Here is a 26,837-nt window from a genome sequence, read left to right as displayed (position 1 = left end):
TAAGTAACAATACCACTGTCATTCAACCCTGAGCATTGGTGACTATACATCTGGCATTAAACCACAAGAAGTAATGACGAGACTGCTAACAACAAACCATGCGCATTAGTGGCGATACTATTGACTTTTATTCTTGAACATAAGCGACGATACCGCTAGCGCTAAAACGAAAGCTTTAGTGGCAATCTAGTTGGCATTAAACCGTGAGCATTTGTGGCAATCTAGTTGTCATAAAACCATGAGCATTAGTGGCGTTACGACTGGCAATACCGTGAACATAAGTGAAGATAACGCTGGCAGTAACTCCTTCCTCTGCAGAAATATAAAAAAATTTTTTTTAGTGTTCCTTAATGCCTCTTTTACTTCTAAAAACTTTAACAAAATTATTAACATTCACAAAGGTAAAAACATCGAAACGTTTTATTCAAGTTTCAAGGTACCCATTACTTCTTTCTTTTAAGTGAATATGTTTTTTTTATAATATTTCCCTACAGACATATCCGGGGTAACAGGATAGTCTGGCAATGATATATCTAATATACTTATATAGTCAATTAAATATTAATCATAACGTGTCTGTGATTTATTGTCATAGTTAGATGTGTTATTTCTATAAAACAAGCACCTGCTGAAATCTCAATTTGTTAACGTAAACTTGTATCGGAAATTTACTAATTGTAAAGTATTTGTTTGATTTTAAAATTGTCACAAAGAATCAGTATTGGTTTTAGTTTTCAGATTCCGTTACTAGCTAATTATGGTCTTTTGAGTGGCATTTTCTCAGGCGCATGGCATGAATTATGTCGATATCAAAATCAATTTCCATTCATAAATCTGATAAAACAGTGTTGAAATTGAAATCTAAGTGGAATTCAGTTTAGAATTGAGACATGTGTTTAAAGTGAATTTTACATAATTGAAATATAAAAATGACTGAGTTTTGTGAATTAACATGTGTATCAAAATTTGTAATGATGGAATAAACATGGCTATGGGACACCTAATATCATATTAACTTAACTATTGTCTTATTCTGGCAGTATTTTACAAGTGTGGTGTGGAAATAAGTACAAAATCTAAATAAATTGTTTCAAGATATATCAGACTCGGATTCCTGGTCAGAAATGGCTGAGAAGTATATGGATACCAGACTAAGGATCAGACAAGTTTTTATTAATGCAATTGTAAGTTATTGTACTGTTATGTCTTATAAAACTAATAGATAATTTTAAATAAGTTAATAAAACGGCTACTGTATGTTATAATAGTCATGAAACTGACTACAGTTAACCTTGTAGTCCGATAAAAGTTGATAAAATTACGTATTTTTAATAATATGCGTTTTATTTTGAGTATTAACGTATACTATTGATGTCAATGCGCATAACCGTGGTTCGCGTGCGCTCAAGACTTATATTTTAGAGGCTAATGGTTTCGCTACGTTTTTTAAAGGTTCATATCACTCAATCTTTTATTTCAGTGTAGTATTTAAGGCTGTCGTTTATCTGTTCGTATAACCTTGTCTTTTTGTCATTGGGTTATCGTTTTTGATTGTCTTCTTGGTATCCTACCCTAGTTGTCACATGCTTTTGACTCTATTATTACCTTTACACGTGCGGTATCCCTATGCTATAATACACATATAATTGTTTCGTTTTACCATGCATATTTTTCTGGATTTCAACTATTCAGATTAGAATAAAGCCAGAGTTTTTAAAACTAAACACAGTATGATGCATTTACATATATTGTGACCCTATTTATATTTTTATATTGATAGAATCGTATTCCATACATAGTGTTCTTTATTAATACCTAATTTGATAACATTCGCTTGACGAAATAATCTGCAGTGTCTATCATACCTATTCCACAAGGGTTATACCTTGTAGATTAGTTATACCAATTCCATAAGGGTTATACCTTGTAGATTAGTTATACCAATTCCACAAGGGTTATACCTTGTAGATTAGTTATACCAATTCCGCAATGGTTATACCTTGTAGATTAGTTATACCAATTCCATAAGGGTTATACCTTGTAGATTAGTTATACCAATTCCATAAGGGTTATACCTTGTAGATTAGTTATACCTATTCCATAAGGGTTATACCTTGTAGATTAGTTATACCAATTCCATAAGGGTTATACCTTGTAGATTAGTTATACCAATACCACAAGGGTTATACCTTGTAGATTAGTTATACCAATTCCACAAGGGTTATACCTTGTAGATTAGTTATACCAATTCCATAAGGGTTATACCTTGTAGATTAGTTATACCAATTCCACAAGGGTTATACCTTGTAGATTAGCTATACCAATTCCACAATGGTTATACCTTGTAGATTAGTTATACCAATTCCATAAGGGTTATACCTTGTAGATTAGTTATACCAATTCCACAAGGGTTATACCTTGTAGATTAGTTTCTTCTTGTAAGTTTTCCTAATTAGAAAATAACGTCTTACCTGACTTGTAATAGTACACTATTGATTTGCTTCATGAACATTTTAATCACACTAAATATTAGCAGCATAATTGAAAGTTTATATCAGAAGGCTGACTATAGACAAGAAACGAAATTCAGTTGTTGACTACAATGTGTTGTCTAGAGCTTAAAATTAACACTTTGCTTTGGAATACATTTTTTTATTGAATTTATACTTTGACATTGATGAGATGATCCCAACAACACTTTGAGCTGCAATCAAGTCAACATACCGAACAAATATTTCGTTTTACATGACTTGTAGACGAGCTCACTTTCTATGAAGAGTTTGATTTTGGTGTTGGTGCTGTTCACCTGTGGAGTTTTTGTATTATTACTTTTACATTTTTAAAGAACATAGTAATTTTTAAAGCAGTCAAAAATCGGCTAGATGAACAAGCTTGTGTCGTGCTTCATATTTCACCAGAAATGAAAATTTCAGAACAAACATATTGTTATTTTATCAATAATTTTTAATACAGACTGTCGTTTAACATTCAATTATATGAGTAAAAACTCAAAGAAATCCAAGTACTCAACGGTGGTGCATTATATATTGTTTATTTTGTGCCTCCCTGAATTTCCTTGAAGGAATAATACTTGTGATCATATGGTTAACCAAACCTTATAGTCTTAGTGTTTGAACTGTAAATGCAACTAAAAGTTGAAATAGTGGATACAAACTAAAATGGATTTCCATTTTAATTATAGTAACGACAAACAGCTTGGAAATCAATTTGACTCGTTACAAGTTTTAAACACTTACATCTAAATGAACTTAAAACCAAAATCGACAGGTTTTCAACACAAGCCCCGGATCTCAAGTAGTAAACATTTAAATATCCCAAACGATCGAATAGATACTTGTTACTATTTAGAAAACCTAGAATACTTCATACAAATATTGATCCAGTGTCTCCGCCCACTAAACAAAATACATTTCGATTTCCCCACAATTTCTAAGGTACCACTAGAAATGAATAAACAATAGTATCACATCAACGTTGATGCATGCTATTATTTTCTTTCTTTTCTATTTTCTGCTTCAATTCAAAATCTAAATAACATTTTTTAAACAGCCCATGGGATGCATGATGAACGAATTCGTTTCCTCTTCAAACAGCTATTATGTCTTTAATTTCTTTAGTAAACTGGCGAGTTTTTAAATCAGCCTTATAATGTCATTTCCAATACATAAAGCATATTCTTTTATCAACAACGAAAGAAAGATCCAATTTTCTTCACTTGTCCTTTGAAAATTGTATTCAATGACATTTTCAGATATTTTGAATGATTTTCAGAATAAAATAATGTATGCTCTGTGTTCAAGGTTATATGTTGATATGTATGCTCTGTGTTCAAGGTTATATGTTTATAGGTTCAACTGTTTATCTAAAGAAAGAAAACTTGCTGAAAAGCTACAACCATGAAACAACACAAAACCCCTACGTATCGGGATGAAACCTTGGAATACGGGAACATTTTACACCTGTTTACGAAGTGAAAAATTTCTAAGCATCAATATTAAACGCATCGCAAAACCAGCATACGAGTACAAAACTCTTGTTTTTGGAAAATTGCTGTCTTTCTGTCTGATGCTTGGTCCGTTTCTGTGTGTGTTAGTTACATTGTAGTGTTGTGTCGTTGTTCTCCTCTTATATTTATGCGTTTCCCTCAGTTTTAGTTTGTTACCCCGATTTTGTTTTTTTGTCCATGGATTTATGAGTTTGAACAGCGGTATACTACTGTTGCCTTTATTTCTGTCTTAAAAAAAATATCTACATGGTTTTCTTAGCTCATAACTACCTTCAGGAAAGCACTGTCTGCATACAACTTCCGAAGCTTCACTTTTCATCCGCTTTTTACTTTTCCCTGTTGACTTTCCGAAACCAATAAATGTAACCATTCCAGTAATTACTTAATTCATATTTGTTAGAACTTATTAGTTTTGTATGTTCATGCTCTATTTAATTTAATACTGTTATCATACCGTATACAGGAGAAGACTTCATAAGTTGTTAAGACGTGTGTCTGATCCTATTTGTATCATTGATCAAATTATATAGCCATAAAATAAATTGAAGTTTATAGCATATCTCATCTTGCTCTGCAATATACTTTGTCAGTTTAAAAGAATTTGCTATTGAGCAAATACACATTCATGAGTATTCGAATTTTACTTGTACCGGATGCTTGATCGGGATAACTACACCCTTTTTAGCAATTATGAGTTAATGTCTGTCTTTGATTCTTCTTATGATAATTGTCATCAAGAAGGTTTTAAGTTGATGCCGCTAAATTTTTGCCTACTTAAAAAGTGGTGTCTAAATGAGTTGGTCAAACACTGTTTGTGTTCTCGCGAGACGTGGGAAGTTTATTCTCCTTTGAGGGTGTTTATACTCAATCCTTCAGAATGACTTGAACTGTTCGAGGAACTGTTTGACGATAAGCCTGTTATTGATTCCATAAAGAATGCGACACTTATGGTAATGGTTATTTTGATTGTCACCGAGTTAATCACGGACTATGTTCTTTTGACAAAATCAATTTCCTTTTACAATAAATCATTTTTGATGTGCAAGCTGTATTATCCACTTGTAGTCGTGCATTAGCTTCGGGCTTATTTGATTTAGTTCACATACACTTCTATATACTTAGGTGTTTTTGATTGTCTTTTACCAGTGCCATCCTCAGTCGGATAATAGATGATACATTTTTTATTTCTTTCAATGTAAATTAAATTATCTTTTTCAAGGCGTCATATTTTCAGCACTGAAGAACTATTTCATTTTGATTCCTTCTGTAATTTTTCAAAATAAAGATCAAATGGTTGATTTTTGTGTTATTCCGCATTATGGTAAACTCATTTTTGAACACGAAGACTTTTAAAACCTGTGTCTCTTTTGCTTTGGATCGCATTTCTTTCTTCTTTTTTTTTGAGGGGTGGGGGGGGGGGGGGCAATAATTATGTTGGTTGACGTTTAATTATGAAAGAAAACCATACATCAGCTTCTTCAATTTATTATAACGTTCTCAAATATTAATACATGTATAAAGCAAGCACGTGTCTCTATATATTTATATATATCTCAGTCTAGTGATGTAAATGTTACTTGTAATGTAAGCTTGAACGAGACAGACATGGTTATATGACAAGATAAGATGTAGTTTCTCAGAGTTTCTTAGATAATAACATGGTACAAAAGGGGGGGGGGAAGAGAAAAGAAACCATATTCAATCATGATTTGCAACGTAAAAATTGAGGAATGAGCAAAAGAATCATTTGTTTTGTTACTTTTATTAAAGTGAGTTTTACAAGTTATTAAGATTAACCAGATATACCAGTTTCTACTGAATTATGCTGTTATCGAAATAAGTCAAATATAAAATTTAGAAGTTTATAGAACATTTGACAGTACAATTCCAAATATAGTTCTTCGACTATAAAAACACAAAGACAAAGACAAACATAGACGTGATCGACACAACCTGACTTGACAATTACTAACATTCACAGAGAAAATCAGTTTTATTTCTTTGCAATTAATCGAAAATACGCATTTTGTAGAAAGCAACGAATGTTATTATAGGTTGAAAATTTAAAATATATTATACTCACTTAGTTTTACATAACTGCAGCCAAGATTACCGAAAGGCCATGCGTTATTATCACTATCAGTCCAATTTGTTTTTATTTTTAACAGTATTATCAGTGAATATACGCCACGAAAGTCGAGTGTACCCTTAAAGATGTGTTTGAATAAGTCCATAGTTTTACTTGTCACACAATTATCAAAAGGAAAGCTTGACCGCCTAGTTAAAAGTATTTAGGTTCATAATTTTTATTAACATGAACCGATCACTTAAGACTTAACTCATTCTGATATGGGTTTTGGTTTCGATTCCATCGTTTACAGAAGGTGCACTCGATAGACCAGTGTATACTTTGAAATTGGTCTCCACTTGAGTCTGGTTAAAATTTGTCAGTTATATTCTTCGAACTTCACGTTCTTATCAGGATTCCATCATAGAGAAAAACTATTGCTATGTACAAATGTGTAGAACAAGTCTTAGTGGTAAGAATATTTCAACATAAAGTTTACATGTATTAGACATCTGGTCCATTCAAATTGAGTGTTGAGGGTTATGTACCCTTGTGTCGAACCAATGCTAAACATAAGGACATTTTATAGAAATTCCACAGCTTTTTACCGTGAACTCTAATATTTGACAATAAGATAGAATAAGATTATTATTGCATGGCATGCTAGCAATGATTTTAAGATATTGGAAGATAAATTAAAGTACACTTTCTAGGATGCGCTCGACAATAGAATATAAAGGTTATTTAGAACTTTTAAAAAAAATAAACACTAGCACATCATGGACAAAGTTAATAATCTATATTAATTTTTTTTTAACGAAACTCTATGTATTAAAGTCTGTGGACTTTCTAAAAAAATCTTGGTTTAATTTGCCATAAAATCCCCATTTTCCATTAAATGCGATTAAACAATAAGTGATAATGCTTTGCAAGTAGTTTCACTTTTTTATATGTACAAAATGACTCGTTTCTATTATTAATTATTTTTGCAGTTCGAAATTCACATGGCTACGTTTTTATATGGTTTATGGTTTTTTAACGACTTTTTTGATAACCGTGACTTCGATAACCGAATGGTCTGAAATGTTTAACTACTGTATCACTAGCCTGTCAACACTGATGTTGTTTGTTCGAACCTTGGGCGAGGTGGGTGCGTTCGACTCCAATCTTAAGTGACTATGAGTGTTAGTTCTTGCTGAATGTCTGTGGTTCTCCAAGGGCATCATCCTCTAACAACGAACTGCCAAAAAATAGCTAATACTGCTGATGTGGAGTTTTTAAACGCCAATCAATCAATCAATCAAATCAATCAATCAGTAATTGATAACTTTTAAGATTGTGACAGCCTTCTAAAAATACATGGTCTTTCTTTTCCACCATATGTTCAGTCAATATTTTTTTATTGTGGATGTGAACTTTGTAAAGGATTATGCAGCTGTTACGATAGATAGTTAGTTAAATTTCATCATAGAAAAATCACCACGATCATACAATGTAAACATATTAAAGATTTTCATTTATCGTCTGCCTGAAAAAGATGTCCGCCTGTGACGTGGTAAGGGAGTTTTAGCTTTAGACATGCATCACTGAGATTCCAATGGTTTTAACTGTTTCAGTTCATCGTAAGTTAATTGAATCAATGAATTACGTAATCTGTATTAATTTTGTTAAATTAGACTGACAGCGTTAATGTTAACTGGTTGTGACTATTATGACAATATTATTACATAATAATAATATTAGTATAAATAATAATAATTGGTATTAACGGTAAACGAATGAAAGTATTTGAATGAACTCATAGATTTTTTTTTAATTAACAGATGTAATATATTCATGTCAAAATAAATTTTAAGCCTGGTGTCTTTATCGTTATTTGTTGAGACTACTGAAAACATTGTAAACCTCCAAGAATTAAATAGAGTTGCAAATTAAGGTATGTGGTTTTGTTTTATGATTATCATGTTTTTTGAAAATGTAGACAATTGTAAAGAAATTAATCATGGTCTTTTTGGTCAACGATATCTTTACACTGACGTAGCTGGCGGAAATGATCTTGATGCCAAACTATTTTTTGGACGAAATATAGAAATTACATTTTTGAGGCATTTTCCGTAAATACATGTATATTCCCCCTAGAATCCGACACTTTGATTTTTGTTTCATTTCAATAAAAAGCTTCTTGAAAATAATGAATAGGTTTCAAACGATCGATATAACCGTTTTACCAAAATAACAATTCAGATTATTTACAACAAAAAGTTCAGCTTTTTCCCCTTGGGAGCAACCATTCAACTCAAAAGGAGGGGGTATGTTTTATTTTACTACAAATACATTTAGTTTTTCATCGCGATCAATCAGATTATTATTTAGCACTAAGGTATGAGGGAATTTTTTCTTCAATATTTAGCACTAAGGTTTGAGGGAATTTTTTCTTCAATATTTAGCACTAAGGTATGAGGGAATTTGCAATCAGGTTTTAATTCTGTTCTTTGTTCTAAAACATCTTTCTGTGGCTGTTGAAGCTGACAATTTAAGAAATAGAAATGTTCGAATCCATACTTTTGTTTGTGTTGACAAGTGTTTCGTAGAGTGTATTCTGTTTCGTTTTTAACATGGTCCTGCTCCATCTGGGTTTCCAAAGAGATATCTTCTTTAAGTTGTCCATGAGTACTACTATCGGGGCCGTAATAATTGAATATCTTGTCAATGTGATCTGATGTCCACTATCGGGGCCGTAATAATTGAATATCTTGTCAATGTGATCTGATGTCCACTATCGGGGCCGTAATAATTGAATATCTTGTCAATGTGATCTGATATCAATTCCAAATCAATACAATAGAGAGAGCTAGCAAAGCTCAATACGTACCGATTATCAGGTTATCTGCATGTTGATATCGTAAACTATCAGCTGCGAGACATAGTATGAAGCTTTTTGTCGAGTGAGCGTAGCGTAGCCTTCATATAATGTCAAGCAGCTGATATTTTACAATATCAATATGCAGATAATCTAATAATCGATTTATCGGGCTATATTTGCGTGTTTCAGAAGTGTTTTCTTTGTTTCACCAGCACACAAAAGATGACTTGATAAGTTTGGGTCAAAGTTATTAACGTCGGTTCAAACATTATGACGTCGCTGATATGTCCGGGTCAAAGTTATTAAGGCCGGGTCAACGTATTTGACGTCACAAAGACATGATACGGAATAATATTAAGAGCTGAACAGAGTGATATAGACAGTGGGACGACCGATAAATGATACTAGCATTCCCCAATGCCAGCCTGGCCCATAAGTATGCACGAAAAAAAGGGGGAGTCAATTCTATTCATTTGGTAAACCTGAGGCTGGGTAGTTGGGAGTTTAAAATACTAGTACCCACCAATTTATATATTTCAAATTTTATTGTTTTCTCGAAACTGCTATCATTCAATTCATAAATATTTGATATAAAAGTTTCCCATCCAATCTTTTATTTGACAGCTCTATATAGGGGATTAAGGAACCGAAGTGACTCCCTTTTCCAGGAATTTAAGATCCCAATGGGGTTTTTGATTTTTGTTACATTCGGAGACCGCCAAGTTATGAACACATGTATGCAATTACATATTTTTTTTTAATTTTTATGATTTTTTTTATCTGAGCATACAAGTGCTTTATTTACACATGTTACATAGTATTTTCAGTGATGTAAGTCGCCGCGATGTAGACTTTTTGTGTCGACGACGTGGCGTAAAGTAAACTTCAATCAATCAACCAATCAGTGGGGTAAACATCTGATTTTATAATTTTAAGGAAAAATTTATGAAAATGTCATTAACGATAAATTAGATTTTTAACATTTTTTTGCTCTCTGCATGAATTTGATTAAAAGCATAAAATCTGGACTTTGATGAGACGACAATCAATCGACACAACACATCCGACATAATTCGAACATTTGAAGTTAACGTCTGGAAAAATCCAGTTTGATGAAATGAATGGAGATAATGGCATTGTCAAAGCTACAATTATCACTGCAGTGTTAATTAATAACCAGTAAATGTGTCCATAAAAGGTGTGTTATCAGGAATGTTGGTGTTCATGGTTTTCCATTGATAACTTTGAATCGTTTGTTAGATTCTACAAACGTTAGAAAATCAATCATGTCACTTCACTATTGTTTACATTTGATTGTCTCAATACGCTCCCTTATATTTCTGATAAAATAATTGAAATAACCAAATATTTACCAAGTAGACAATTATTATTACATTATACTCCAGAAAATCCCATCACAGTACAGAAATCATTAACCTGTTTTAGTTGTTATATCAAATCCTTTAACAGTTTAAACTTACATTAACTAACAACATGTTTTTTTATTTGTTAATATATCAAATCGTTTAATGGTTTAATTGATATATACGTTGGGTTCGCTTGCATTCTTCAGTAAAAAAAAGATTACAAACAAATTTTCATCATTTTGAGTTTAGAACACATGTTTTTGGTTAGGCTTTTTTCAGCTCTTAACAGAAATCCCCAAAATAAGAAATCCTCAAAATCCTCCTGTCCCCCACTAGAAAAACAAATGCTCGTCCCCTTGTCAACGAACCATTTTGATTTTTGACTCGGTACGTTGTTGAGGAAGCAGCACGCAAAATTCGCTCTTGAACAAAATCGCTACAAGATTGAATATAATCAGCCGAACAACTTAAAAAAACGATATAAAAACGGTAAGAAGATTTCGCTTGATATTAACTCTGATCTTTATGTGATTTTTTGGTCCTATTCTCTTAAAACCGTTTTCTACAAAAACTTATGCAAAACAAGAAGGAACCTGTATCTAGTCATAACGTCACTATACGTCGGAACAATTGATAACAATCGGATAACCAAAGCAACGTCAAAATGGCCGCAAATACCCAACAAACCGACGATGAATTATCGGAAAACCTCTTGTATGACAAAGATGCTAGAGTTATCCTAATGGAGATCCTGAAGTCGCTACGAGTCCTAACGGATAGGATCGAGAAAATAGAGATAGAAGTACAAAAAATCGATGGTATAAAGGAAGGCCTGTCAAATTTGTCTACAAGAGTACAGTCAAATGAGGAAACAATTGTCGAGATCCAAGACCGAAATAGGAAAGTTGAAGAAAGTGTTGAAAAAATGGGTCAGATCGTTCATACTGTAGTAGACAAATATTCAGCAAATACTGAAGAGATATCTAAAATAAAAGACAGGATGAAGACGATAGGGGAGGAAAATGGAAATGTCTCAAACATAATCATTCAGGAATTAAAAGCCGAAGTATTAGACTTAAAATGCAGAAGCATGAGCGATAACCTAATATTCTCCGGGTTAGCGTTTCAGCGGGAAGAATCGTGCAAATTGAAAATTCAGAACTTTTTATTAAACGAACTGGACATACCGTATAACGTAAATCTCGGTAGCGTTCATCGATTTGGAAAACCCGGACTGAACGGAGCCCGTCCTATTGTAGCCAAATTTATCCACAGAGATGAGCTTGAAGATGTACTTAAAAATACATTCAAGCTGAAAGGGAAAACATTTGGGATAAGCGAACAATTCCCGATCGAAATTGAAAGAAAACGGAAAGAACTCTACCCTGTAATGAAGATGGCCAAGAATGAGGGTAAAAAAGTAAAACTTGTAAGAGATAAATTATATATCAATGGAAAACCGCATGTATCACCCGACACAAAACCAAACGGCACTGAATATAGGGATGTTCTACTGCGTCAAGCCGTACAAAATTCGCATAGAAACAAAACTGCAAATGAACGCCCTTTTAAAAGGTCCCGACAGGAATCTGGAAACAATGACGCCATTAATGAGGCAACCATAACCACGCAACTATAGGACGGGTCGAGAGAGTCCTCGAAAAATCAGAATGATAAGTTAAATTATTTAAATCTTACTTGTATTAATTGTTGTGGAATTAAATCAAAACTCAAATATCCTGAATTTACGGAACTGCTGTATAAAACGGACATTGCTGGCATTGTAGAAACAAAACTAGACAATATCGATGATATACAATTACAGGGTTATGAATTGATTTATAAAAACAGAAATAAAATTGGCAAAAGAAGATCGGGGGGTTTAGCTGTAGCGTACAAAAACCATCTCAAAGATAATATTGAATATATTAAAACTGAAAGTAAATTTGTTTTGTGGTGTAAAATATCGAAAGTAATAAATATATCAGATGACATTCTTTTGGGAATTATTTACATCCCCCCTGAATATACTTCATATTCATCCATTGATGCAATAAACGAAATTGAGATGGAATTATTCGAACTATCACATAGGTTTCCAAAATGTTTACTTGTTGGTGATTTTAACGCAAGAACCGGGTCCGAGGATGATTTTATATTTGTTCCCGACAGTGAATCTCATGTCGTGGATATCGAAAATATACAAATAAATGCTGTTTGCAATTTAGACCAGTATGACTTCTCTCGCAAAAGGAACAGTAGAGATAAAAACAAGAATAGGTTTGGAAATCAACTAATAGAATTTTGCAAGGGAAATAACTTCTTCATCATGAATGGGAGAACTCTAGGTGACATAGATGGAAAGTTCACATGTCGAAATTCAAGCGTTGTTGATTATTGCCTATGCAGCGCAGAACTTATCAAACATTTTACCGATTTTAAAGTACTTGATTTTTCAAGCCTCTATTCAGATGTTCATTCCCCAATCGAGATATCGCTGAAACAAACAGATCAAGAAGTTAGCACCGAATATAGCGATGATACTAGAACAAATGAACAAAAAATAAAAAATTGGACTAATGAAAAATCACACAAATTCTTAGAATGCTTGAACCTTACAGAAATAGAAAATATTAATTCTGAAATTGATGGCACGACAGTAGTGACGCAAGAAACAGTAGATACGATAATAGGTAAAATAGGCAAAGTGTTAATAAATTCAGCAAGAAACACTTTTGGGTTTAAAGTCAGTGCAGGAAAGAAGTCAGAACATAGAAAAAATAAACCATGGTTTGACCATGACTGCAAAGCCGCTAGGTCAGAATTCCGTAAGATGAAACGAAATAAAAATAAGTCACCGTTCCACAGAGCACTTGTGTTAGATGCCGAGAAGAGATATAAAAATACAATGAACAAAGCACATAAGAAATACAGAAGCGATTTCCGAAAGAAAATGGATGATCTAAAGCAAAATGATGGTAAGGAATTTTGGCGACTTCTTAATGGAAACAAAAGTACAGCTCAGCCCAAGATTGATTTCGACAAATTAGTCTCATATTTCAAAGAGTTAAACAGTGATCCGAGAGATGATACAGAAAATCAACAAATTGGAAGTAATATTTCCCATGAAGAAATAAACGATGAGTTAAATAGCAGAATTACAAAACATGAAATTCTTAAAGCGCTGAAAAATCTGAAAAATAACAAAGCATGCGCCGAAGACAAACTGATTAATGAATATTTAAAAACATCAGCTCATGTTCTTATCGACATATATGTGAAAATTTTCAACCTAGTTTTCGACTCCGGAAAAATCCCAAAACAATGGGTCCAAGGAATGATAAAACCTGTCTACAAGAACAAAGGTGACAAACGCAACCCCAAAAATTACAGACCAATAACTATTGTGAGCTGTTTCGGAAAAGTCTTTACAGCGGTATTAAATGAACGCCTTAAAAAATTCTCAGAACAAACATCTCTTCTTAAAGAAAATCAAAATGGTTTCCGAGAAAAATACTCAACAATTGATTGCGCGTTTCTTCTGAACTCTCTAATTGAAGTTTTACAACACTCAAAAAAGAAACTATTTTGCGCATTTGTAGACTTCGAAAAGGCCTTCGATACGGTTAATCGTAATTTCTTATGGTTTAAAATGTTGAACAGCAATATAAAGGGGAAAATGTTTAATACTATTTTCAGCATGTACCAGAATATTAAATCCAGCTTGAGCTATAATGGTCAAATTTGTGAACCGTTCGCTTGTGAAATCGGTGTCAGACAAGGAGAAAATCTGTCACCGTTTTTATTTTCTTTATACTTGAATGACCTAGAAGACTATCTCATCTCAGAAAATGTTTTAGGCATGAACACAATTAGTAAAGATATAGAAGAAAAACTTGGAACTTTAATGAAATTATTCATAATTCTCTACGCAGATGACACTGTAATCCTGGCAGAATCACCTGACCAACTGCAACATGCACTTAACAAATTTAAAAAGTATTGCGAAACCTGGAAGATGCGAGTAAATATTGATAAAACTAAGATCTTAATTTTTTCAAAAGGAAGAACAACAAACCCTCAACTTTTCCGATTCAACAATCATCTTATTGAAACTGTAAAACACTTTAACTACTTAGGAATTATTTTCAGCAAAACAGGCAGCTTTAAACAATGCAAACAAAATCTAAAGGACAAAGCAATAAGTGCAATGTACGAAATTTTAAGGAAGGGAAGAATTCACAATTTATCAATTAAATGCCACGTAGACTTATTTGACATACTGGTAAAACCTATTCTGCTTTATGGATGCGAAATATGGGGTTACGAAAACATAGATATACTAGAAAGAGTTCAAACTAAATTTTTTAAGCTACTTTTACATCTTAAGCCATCTACTCAAACCGACTTCATTTACGGAGAATTGGGTCGGTATCCCCTAGAAATAGATATCAAAACTAGAATTATATCTTATTGGACAAAGTTGATTACCGGTAAAGAAAGTAAGCTCGCTGCTGTCATGTTTAGATACCTTTTAAAGTTATCACAAGAAACAACATTTCGATCGCGATCATTAGACAAGATGAAAAGTGTTCTAGACAATTGTGGATTCTCTTACTTATGGTCATTCCAAAACACATCACCTAACATTAAATCTACAATTAAACAAAGACTAGAAGATCAGTTTAAACAGTCATGGACAGGAAAGGTAAACGATTCGCCGAAAGCCCTGAATTATCGCCTGTACAAGACATCACACAATTTCGAACACTACCTTAACGTACTTGATGATAAAGATATAATAACAATGTCGCGGTTTAGGACAATGAACCATAAACTGCCGATTGAAAATGGCAGATGGCAAAACATTCCCCGAGAACAGAGAAAGTGTCCGTTATGCAGAGTTGCGATAGGTGATGAATACCACTATGTAATGGAATGCAGCAGTCTCCTGACAGATAGAACACTACATATTGACAATAAATACCTAACGAACTGTAATGTTATAAAATTTAATACTATTATGAACCAAAAACAGAAATCGAAACTCCGAAAATTGTGCCAATTTATTAGAATTATAAATGACAAACTGGATTCTCTCTGATGTTAACCTGTCGGCTATACTGATCATACCGTTGTAAAAAAACTCATATTTAATGCTTCCTCAACAAATGTACTTATATGTAATGTAATGTAAACTAATGTGTTTTTCTGTATACCTTTGTCCAACTTAGGTGATACCAGAATAAATGATATATATATAGTTTATAAGGTTAAATACTTAATCAATCTTAAGGAAATCTTTGAATGCAAAACGAGAACTCTTGATATTTTTTAATAATAAATGAATAATCACCACCAACGATGAGACATACAAAGCTTTCACAATGCCTTATAAGTCGCGAACTAGTGGTACAGAATTCGTGTTTTCAATTGTTTGTTTAATTTTTTTTTTATTATTTCACATGCTAGATGGTGAATATGTTGTCCATTAAACATACAAACAAAACAAAAATCAGAAACAAAAACCATCTTTATTTGCTAATGGGAAGGGTTTTTTTTGTAGTTTGGATCATTTAACGTATGTCAAGCATACGGATTAAAACTAATAATTAAAAAGCCGTGATCAATTGTTCAGCACATATAATTTTTTAGTCATATTTGACATGTAACTTGATAGCTGTAGTGATTTAGTCATAATATCCGCTAAAATCTGTCAGAGATTGTTTGTTACAGACATATTTCAATGTTTAATGATTTTACAGATCAAAGAATGGACTAAAAATTGGTTTTTTTTTCAGTTGACTATATAGTTCCGATTAAATATTTTGCATACCACCATCAAACTGCCGAGATTAAACCACGAAAGCTTTGATAACATTTTGAATGCTGCAATTATGTTATAGTTATTGACAAAGCAAGTTGGTATATATATCATTTAATCTGCACGGCTCGGATGACCCTTTATTAACCAAAACGACATAGGAGCGGACAGGGTATCAAGCCAAACACACATACATCATGGACGACGTCACGTACTATATTGAAATGAAAATGTGGTATGATTGCAAATGAGACCACTCTCATGTACAGTCATAAGTCATAGTTTTTATGTTTATATAAACAAATAGTAATCATAAAAAAATAAGCCATGGCATCCTGCTCTCTTGATATCTATCCCTTTACTCCTGAACAGATGAGAATTATCTGATCTTTGTCTAAGATACCTATAACTAGAAAAGTAGGATTGAAGACTACTTGAAATGTTTATGACATATACTAAGGAAACCTCTTTGTTTCAAAATATTGTATCATATTTAAAAAACCACATGACTTTGCTCATTGTTGAAGTCCGTAAGGTGACCTATAAATGTTAATTTCTGTGTCATTTTGGTCTTTTGTGGAGAGTTGTCTTATTGGCAATCATACCACATCTTCTTTTTTTATATTGTATAAAGTTTGGTCCTCCATAGGACAGATCCTGATCCTTTGTAAGCCAGCCCTGGAATAAACCCTCCCCGGAACATAAAATAGTTTCCGGTTTTATTGTGAACATGCATCAATTCTTGTGTAATTAAAACAACAGAAACATGTTTTCAAAGAGTACGTCGTTATTTTCTTATTTCTATGCAATGTTGTGTACGTTTTTGAGAATCTGAAGACCGCAGGCTGTCCTTTGACATCTTTTGAATTTGTTCTGCTTGGGTAATTAAATGCAGAGTTCAATTATCCATACGAAGTAGCATGGAGTTAAGCATTCCTGTTCTAAGGATGATATTAAGTACAAAATAGCAAAAAAGTCAAAAGCAAACAATGAAAAAATACAGAAAATTAAAAAGTAAATAAACGATAGAAATCGTTAAGACAGATTAATATGAATATAGAATTCTTACTGTATATGAAAGGCAGTTTTATACCAGTTCATGTGAAATCGAATGGATTTTTATGACAGGAGAATTAAACAGTTAACAGTTTTCTAATATAGATTAAACATTCAACTGATACAGCTGCTGCAGATTAATAAATGCTGAGCAAGCAGATTTTAAGTATGACAAAATGACGTATGATTTATGATGTTTTGAATCTATTTTGGTATATAATAATTATTTAAACTTTTTTTAATTGTTTATTTACATTTAGAAAATATAATTTTACACCATAAATATAGACGCAACGTTAGATATTGCTACTACCGCGAAAAATAGCGTTAAGTAAATATTTGACGGGAAAATTTTTATAGAAATGCTGAAATAAATATTTGAAATTACACATGAAAATAAAAATTGATTTCTTAAATTTTCACATTATGATAGAGAAAGAATAAAAATATAATATTCATAGGCTTAGGAAGACACAGATTATCCGAAAAACGTTTACTTAGCGTTGTCCCATGTAACAAACTCGAAACATAAAACTCAAACAATTCGCGAAATGTTCACGCAACTCATGAACATTGTATGACGTGATATATTTCAGTATTGGTTAACATGGCTGTCTCCATTTAAAATTTGCATGCATATTTACAAAAGAATATGATGTACGGAAATGTCCCATCGGAAATTTAATTTGGAAACTTGAAACATTTCAGTTCAAAAATAAAATTTTGAGAGATAAATCATTAAATTGTAAGCACCATCGTTTTGTACTAAGTGTTAGCTCCCAAAATTCGAATTGAAAAATAAATTGAGCTACATATTCAATTTAAAACAATAGATTTACAATGTCTTGCGGAAATGTCCGAGCTAAACTTTCATGCCTTCACAAAACTTTTACGTCCAAAAAAACAGAGATTTGATTTCGAGAAGATTATTTTTCGGCTTTGATAACTATACCAATAAAAAGTACTTTTGAAGTTGAAGTTGGTACACCAAATAGCATTAAGATAACAGGGTTATCTATAAAAAAATACGGATTAATGAAAATGTCTTGCAAGTTTGTCCGTTTTCGTAATTTGACGTCGGCACAAGCGTAATATGCTAGGGACGGCATAAACTGCATTCGCATGTTCCTTCCTCCACTACATATAAATGTCCTGCTTTCAACAAAACGAAATGAAGCACACATTACAAAAATACACATCTATAAGACGATCAAAAAGTAAGAAAACTTCAGTATCATAAGTATAAGCTATTGTATGTCACTGCTTGAATAAAATCATACTCGGTTTGAATATATAATGCAGCAATATTCCTCCAAAAACACATAATTACTAGCAGTAAAATTGAATATCCTATGTTAATTATAAAATCATATTGGATTGGATTCTCAAAGCATTTATACTTGTGTGTTATAATTTACATTTACCCCAAAAGGAAAGCAGGAAGAATTAGATAAAGCGCGTTTCCAATTTAACGTCATTTTTCTGTTACACTAAATGGTAGCAATATCTGACGTTGCGTCTAAGACCCCGTTCACACTAGGACATTTTTATCGATTTAAACTAGACCGGTTCACTTTAGATCGGTTTAAGGGCTAATGTGAACGCATTGAATCGATCTTCAATCGGTCCAAACTAAAACACCAAAAGAGGTAGTTTAGTTTGAATCGATCTAAAGTAAACCGATCTTACTTTAGATGTGAACGCAGAGATCGGTTTAAACTATACACATGGAAAAAAGTATTGCAACACCTTGATTTTTTAAAACTTGAAAAATCAGTCTCTTTTTTTGGATGGAATATGATAAAATAACTGTAAAATAATATTGAAACGTAGTTAATGATAACATTGGCTGTAAAACGAACAAAAAATGTATGAAAAAAAAAAGTTTATCTTACCAAAATTTTTATAACAAAATGAAGTGTTTTTTGTACAAAAAAGTGCATTTTACAACTTTCACTGTAGTCGAATTTTACAATGTCAGAAATTTCAAAATTAATCTTTAGATGATTGTTCACATCATGGTTGATCGTTATACGCCAAAGAATTAGAACTTTGTGCGTAGCCTCCATTCAAACGAATAACCGCATCTTAATGTCTTCTTATTCCTGCCATAAGTCGACTAATTTGTTGCTAAGGTAGCAGCAACCATTCCTGACGAAGGGTATTGTTTATTTCATGACTTGTTTGAACTGGGGTGTCCATTCATGCACTTTACGCCCATTTGTGTCCTATATATGCTCGATATGGTTCAAATTCGGGCTACGATTGCGCCAAGGAAGATAAACCGAATTCCATTTGAACAATGGACCTTCCTCCACGACGCTTATTTTCAACTTTGGCGAGCTCTGCACTATATTGGATACGGGCATCTGTGTGTCTGTTCGTAGGCAAAGGTCCCCGAAATGATATTATCGCACGATAACCAGTAGCGATGAGCCGATCTCGAACAGTTCTTGTTTAAAGGCTCCTGTATGGTCATCCTTCTCTTTTTAGGATTGTATTGTTTGCAATGGATTTCCTTCTGACCAACCTTCATTATGCTTAATTTTCCCTAGCAGATGGTATAGGGGGTCTTCTTGACCTCGGAAGGTCTTCAACATCGTTTCTTGCCTGATTTTTATTCTCAAAACGACTTATAGTGGAATGGTGATGACCAAAAATACGTGCAATTATCACAGCGACATACCTGCTTCCCTCATGCTGAATATCTGCCATATTGCTGCAGTTATGAGTTGTGGATGACCAATTACAAGGTGTCAATTACATAAATTTATAAACTTGGTTATTTTAAGTGTTGAAAACAATGAGGATCAAAACATCTGTTTTAGTGTTTACGAGTACAGTAGCTGCATGTGCAGATAAAAACTGATAGAGTCGATATTTATTGATTATACTCAGGTGATATCTAAATAATGTTTAACTAGTTCTATTTCAACAAATTATTTAACAAAAAAATAAAAAGTGTTTTTTTAATTTGAATTTCAATTTGGTGTTGCAATACTTTTTTCCATGTGTATAGTACGATTGAATCGAAAATAACGTATGCGCATGTATAGCGACAAAACTATCTCAGAGGTTCGTTGTTTAACCCATATTTCTCTGTTAAAAGACCCTTAAAACAAACTGTAAACATGTTGTCTTCGCCATAGCATAGATTTGCGAAATCTGTGTCTTCTTTTCTTATGTTGATTTTTTTTCTTTGCAGGAACCGCAGTATTTCGGGCGTCGTATTGTAACTTCGTTGCTACAGTTATTTTTTTCGAAATTAAAGAAAACTGCAATAACACCAGTATCAAAATTTTAAATTGTGATTCAAGAGAAACAATAACTTTATCCAATTTTGTTTTCCAAGTGTGTGTATCAGTGTAACAGCACATGAATTTGATAAATCAGTTCTATTTATACACAGTGTTTACAGGTTTACGGGCAAAAAGGTTAGATCGATTGCCTTTTTTAATTGTAGTGTGAACGCAGTGGTTCATATTAGACCGATAGAGATCGATATGATTAAAGATAATGTGAACGCTAACTGGTTTTATTTAGATCGATTCAAATTAGATCGATAAAAAAAAAATGCTAGTGTGAACAGGGTCATACTGGATCAATTACAATTTCATTTTTTAATTTTCTTCGGAGTTCATTTTTTTATATTTTACTTTTTACTATATATATATATATATATATATCAACAAGGGGTCTAAGACATCTAAAATGAAGTGTGCTATCACATTTTGCACGAAGCGCCACGCCAGTGCTTATAAGTGTCGCTTTATTTGCTCTTTTATTGATTTTACATATGGTATACTAGTAACATATTCATTCAATTGCTGAATTAATTAGTACATAATATTTAAACAATGTACTCAGTATTGACTATATTTTTTATCAATACTATTGATATTTGTTCATAATCATCTGCTATTAACAGTGTATTGATGGCGCAACGTGCCTTAACATGATAAGTGTCAATAAAAGTATAAATATTTAACAGGTTTAACTGAAATAGGACGTTTTTGGTTTGTCAACTGTATTGCATTGTAGATTTTCCTTTACATTACTTGAAGAAGTGACTCACTTTGGATCATTTTCTTACCAATACTGAAAGTCTTATCCAAATGTAATCTTATGTTTGTTTAGTATTCGTTACATATGCGACATTGGATGTAATTTCTAACGGTCTCATATATATGTAAAACGAAAAACGAGAAACAGTCACTTATGAACCACACCAACAAACGACAACAACTGATCATCATGCTCCTGACTAAGGACAGATGAAAACAAATGCGTTTTTATGTTTAAACGTTTAAATAGGTACCAACCTTCACCCTTACCCGAAACAATAGTGTTACATCACAATATATAAATACCCACTATAAAATATCAATAGAAATGGCTTAACTCAATAAAAAGACTACTGATACACTGAACGAATACATTTGATCTATGACACAATGAAAATACAAAAATTGATTAAAATGATGGGCGAGATGTTAAAACATATCGGAAAGACAACCATATCATTTGACAAAATGACCCCAAATAGAATAACGTACACAGGTAGATGAAAAATATATTTGTTGTAAGGTATACAGTCATGAAATATGGAAATATAACTTTTTTACAAAATGAATAATTTTGTTGTTCATAGTACGAGAACAGCAGTGAAAATTTATATTCATATCAAACCCTTATCAAAGCTGGTATATAGTAAAAATAGTGAGACGAAATATGTATTTGAGCGCACAATATGGAGTAAATCATATTATACCATATAATTCTGATAGAAAACTGGAAAGAGATTGTCCAACGACGCGACGTTAGTGTTGGGGCCCTCATTTATCTTGATGGAATAAATAAGCTGTAACTTGAACTTATGTTTTATTTATAGCACGTTTTCATAGTTTCAAATTGAAAACTATTTTTCTTTTTACTATATTTTCATATTTTTGTGTCTTTCAGAATAAAATGAGTGGTAGTACTGTGGTGGAAGATCCGGGGATTCCCCTAGTAGACCGCCGGAATGGGAAATATAATAAATACGTGCAAGACGACAGTCAGAACGGAAGTCATGCAGATCTATCAGCACTGGGGCCTCCTGGAAAATTTGATAATATTAGTTATCGACTAAGTCGACGAAAGTTACTGATCAAACGACGTCGGATTTGTGTAAATATAGAATGCACACTGGCTCTGATAGGGGTCATTGTCATGTTAGTAGAAAATGAACTTATATTTGCACACAAGATAACAAAAGCAGATGCTGTATCAATATTTTTAAAGAGCGGTATATCTGTATCGACCCTTTTACTCTTAATGGCTGTAATTGGATATCACGTGATTGGAATACAACTGCACATGACTGACAATAGTCTAGAAGACTGGCGACTAGCAGTAAACTTTCCCGCTACATTTTTGAAAATCTTATTTGAGCTGATGATATGTGCCATTCATCCAATTCCAGGCAATATAACAACTCACGTGACCGATCCTAAAAGTGAAGGACATGATGTTTCTATAGATGCTATTTTATCAATTCTCATGCTGATGAGATTTTATTTAGTAGGAAAATTTCTGGTGGTGCACAGTCGACTTCTTACCAATACAGCTACACAAAGCCTGGGCGCATTAAACAAAGTCAAGATCAATACAGTTTTTATTTTCAAAGCGTTAATGTCAACTATGCCAGGTACGATCCTAATATTTATTATGCTTGGAATTCTACTTTCTAGCTCGTGGGCAATGCGCACCTGCGAAATATACTACCATCCTGACCCAGAACATTCAACATTTTTCAACTGCATGTGGATGATCGCCATTACGTTTTTAACAGTTGGATATGGTGATATTTACCCAAACTCGTACTGTGGTAGATTTGTCGCTGTATCGACTGGATTAATGGGCGTAGGAACAACTGCACTGTTAGTTGCTGTCCTAGCTCAGAAATTAGAACAATCTAGAGCCGAAAAATACGTACACAATTTTGTTTATAGGGCCCAGTTAGACAAAGAAAGAAAACACGCGGCATCCGATGTTATTAAATACGTCATACAGTTATGGCGAATGAAAAAACACAGCGAAGTCAGCGACAGAAAGAGAATTCGATTACATGGAAAACTGCTGCAAGCTATTTCCAATATGAGAGAAGCTAAAAATGAGAAATCATCTATTGGCGAAAATGCTATAGGTGTTATAGAAATATCCAAGTCCGTCAATGACGTCTATGATATCGTGGAAAAAATGGAGGATACGAACAAAGAACTGAAAGATCAAGTTAACAATATGGAATCTAAACTTTCAGATATGTCAACTAAAATGGACGCCTTATATACAGCCATGATGAGAAAATAATAAAGTTAGCTGAAGGATAAGGGATTGGAACTCATTGCATTAGAATCATCAACATCTTCATCTCATATTCATACATATCTCGCCAAATACCGTTCAGGTGAAATATAACATGCGTCAAATTAAATGGCCAAAAATTAAGTCGCCATTCTATTTCCTGTAAAAAGAACAATTGATTTGTCAAGTGGGAAAGACAGATTTCATTTTTTGATATAGAAACCTTGAAAATATTGTAGTCGAATTGAACTATTAAATAAAATTTGTGATAAGGACCGATTCATTAAGTTGTTTTCTTAAACATATATGCATATATCTAATAAGTAGAACTATGTACGAGTTATAAATTGTAACTTGATAGAAATTTTACTTCTTTCGATGCACCGGTACTAGTGAAACATTTAAGGTATATTCATCACCAAGTTGGGATCCTAATTATTATGGTATGTACTGTTCACATCTCTGTCATTTAGTCTGTATAAATATCATTGGGACAACAAAACGAAGCATGAACTTATCGACCACAAAATTAGTTACTTTATCAACCACAAGGAGTAGTCAGAACGTTTCGACGACAAGGAGTAGTCAACTTATCGACCACAAAGAGTAGTCGGGACTTATCGGCTACAAAGAAAAGTCGGACTTGGCGATCACAAATAGTAGTCGGGACTTGTCGACCACAAATAGATATCGGGATTTGTCGAACACAAAAAGTAGTCGGAACTTATCGACGATAAAGAGTAGTCGGTACTCATCGACCACAAATGGATGTCGGAACTTATCGATTACAAAGAGTAGTCGGGACTTATGAACAGTAAATAGATATCCGAACTTATCGACCCCAAATTGTAGTCGGGACTAGTCGACCCCAAAGAGAAGTCGGAACTTATCGACCACAAATATTAGCCGGGATTTATCGACAAGGTTAACATACAGATGATGGTATTTACTTCTTTAGAACTTCAGCATTAGAATGATTGAGCTTCCGAGTTCTAATCAACATAGCTCTACTTAATATCGGTGAAGGTTAGATATAGAACTGGAAAATGCGGGTAGAACTTGTAGTGAAAGATAGATATGCGACATAAACATTGAACTTATCCAACAGATTAAGATTTTACATACGATGGCTTTCTTTTCTTTGAAAAATGTTTGGCCATCAAATATGGTTTCTTGTGTGCAACAGAATGATTAACGTGTAGTAAAGTCATTTAAACAAATAAATCAAATTTTTAAGTTTAATTAGAAAGGGAAAAACACGAGTATCCATTTTTATACTAGTATTTTGCAAATACAGAAAGTTATTCGTGTTATAATTTATCGCAAATTAAAAAAAAAAAAATCAATTTCTTTAAAATTTACCTCAAATTTTATAATACAAAATAACAAATCAATTCAAAACATATTTATTTTGTATAATCCATTCTTCGTACACTAACAGGCTTTTTTTTATATATTAAAATGCTCGTATACTTGACGACAAAAGTCGATATTTCCTTTCAAATTAATTGATTTCTTGTAGAAAAAATGTCACAAATTAAATCTTGCTGAAAAACTGTAAACTATAGTACCGTCCTTGAAAATTTAACTTTGTTTTCACTTGCTCATTAGATAAGCCTTGAAATAAAAATAAATATGTAATTTAAGTGTCTAAAAGCTATAGCAAATCATCCTATTTCAAAATTATTTGCCCACGGAAATTAATCCTCCCTATATGAAAAATATTGTGTGACATATTTATATCGTAGGATTACTGTCTGCGGATTAATTCTAGGTTTAGTCAATTAACATAGAGCTTTTATAAAGGATATAAAACTGTTGTCATTGTCGGAATTGTATTGTCTTTTTATGACCAGTATTTATTTGGCAATCATGTAAATTATGCTACAGTTAAAAGTTTTTTGTCATTGTGGTAATGGAAATTTACTGTTGCTGTTGTTTTTTTTACAGTAATGGATGACTTAAATTCTTACTACCGCTATATTTTATATAATTAGTATTCTGATATAATGTTACATTGTTGCATATAGCTCTGAATGTATGTAATTAGACTGGATATTGTACATGCTATGTTATATTCTGCGAAAGACAAATCAACGTATATATAATTTAATAGTAAAACCTTTGATTTTGTTGGTTTTCCTGTGTCTATATCATCCTGCTCATCTCTACATCAAATTGCACTGTGACGTTAAATATGCTTGTCCAAAACCCGGATTTATTTCCGACGTCAAAATAATTGACACAATCTTATCAAGTTTACTTCCTGTTTGCATGTAAAGCAAAGATAAACTATAGTTTATATCATGACATACACTAGATACAATCCCACACAAAAAAGATTTTCAGACTTTCATCTTACTGGTATTGTAAAATATTAGCTACTCGACATATTTTGAAGCCTTTTTGAGCTCCTCTAAAGGCTTAATTTGTAATTTTCTGCTGATATTTTACAGTATCAGTTGCAGATTCCATAAACATTAAAGTAGTATGGGGTATAAACAAAAAATGACTGACTTATACCTCACCATAACGCTGAATTATACCTCGTCATAACGCTCATCATATCGCCCTTTTCCTACTAAAGGTTATAGGTCACCAAGCTCGTTTTCAAGCTACGTGAGGGAATAAATTCCTCCTGTCTAATAAAATGCTGTCTTCATTAAAAAGCTGGACCGATTTTTTTCTGCTATTTTATGGTGGAAGTTTTCCATGCCTCATTAACACAATAATAAGATATAAATTCAGAAAAAAAATCAGACTTGTCAGGCAAAATTGTTCCTTAATATTGAAGCCTAGGCATGTCTGAAAAAAAAAATGTCGGCGCATAATAAAGTCTTGTGTCTGGAAAATCAGGGACCACATGAAATCTTTTAAGTTTAAGTTATGCTGAACTGTTAAGTTTGCGTTCTCTAATTCGTGGTATGTACGTTTGTATGTAAATTACTGTGTATTATAGTTTGTTGGTTATTATGCTCAAATGGTCACATAAATGTTAAAAATAAATAAAATTGAAAACATTTTACTAATTTGTTGTTGTTGTTAATTCGAGAATATTTAGAGTTTTCTAGGCAACATTAAATATAAAAATATTATACTGAAAGGACAACATTACATGACATGACAACAGTATAAATAAACAATACAATAATACATTTCGACATGCTAATAGTAATCAAAGATACTAGGCTTATAATTCAATACGTCAGACGCGCGTTTCATCTACATAAGACGCTCATACCAAATTAGTCAGAAAGCCAAACAAGTACACAGTTGAAGAGCATTGA

General features: G+C 32.7%; 1 protein-coding gene across 7 annotated transcripts in view; it reads left to right on the top strand.

Annotated features, from left to right (window-relative positions):
* LOC139524874 (small conductance calcium-activated potassium channel protein 2-like) overlaps positions 1-26,575 on the top strand; it is a 64,732-nt gene extending 38,157 nt beyond the window's left edge. For 3 of the 7 annotated variants that reach the window (XM_071320006.1, XM_071320008.1, XM_071320005.1), the window contains exon 2: positions 22,168-26,575. In XM_071320006.1, the coding sequence (XP_071176107.1) occupies positions 22,168-23,556 (1,389 nt within the window). In that variant the 3' untranslated portion in view covers positions 23,557-26,575. Of the gene's footprint in view, positions 1-824; positions 1,185-6,422; positions 6,568-7,520; positions 7,718-7,920; positions 8,032-22,167 lie in introns of those variants that run through there. The other 4 variants (XM_071320004.1, XM_071320007.1, XM_071320009.1 and 1 more) reach the window with 4 other exon arrangements.
* Positions 26,576-26,837: the final 262 nt, after the last annotated feature.

Source organism: Mytilus edulis, chromosome 5 (genome assembly GCF_963676685.1).
Source record: "Mytilus edulis chromosome 5, xbMytEdul2.2, whole genome shotgun sequence".
NCBI lineage: Eukaryota > Metazoa > Mollusca > Bivalvia > Mytilida > Mytilidae > Mytilus > Mytilus edulis.
Note: the sequence above shows the minus strand (reverse complement) of the source record. Positions and strands in the feature narration are given on the sequence as shown.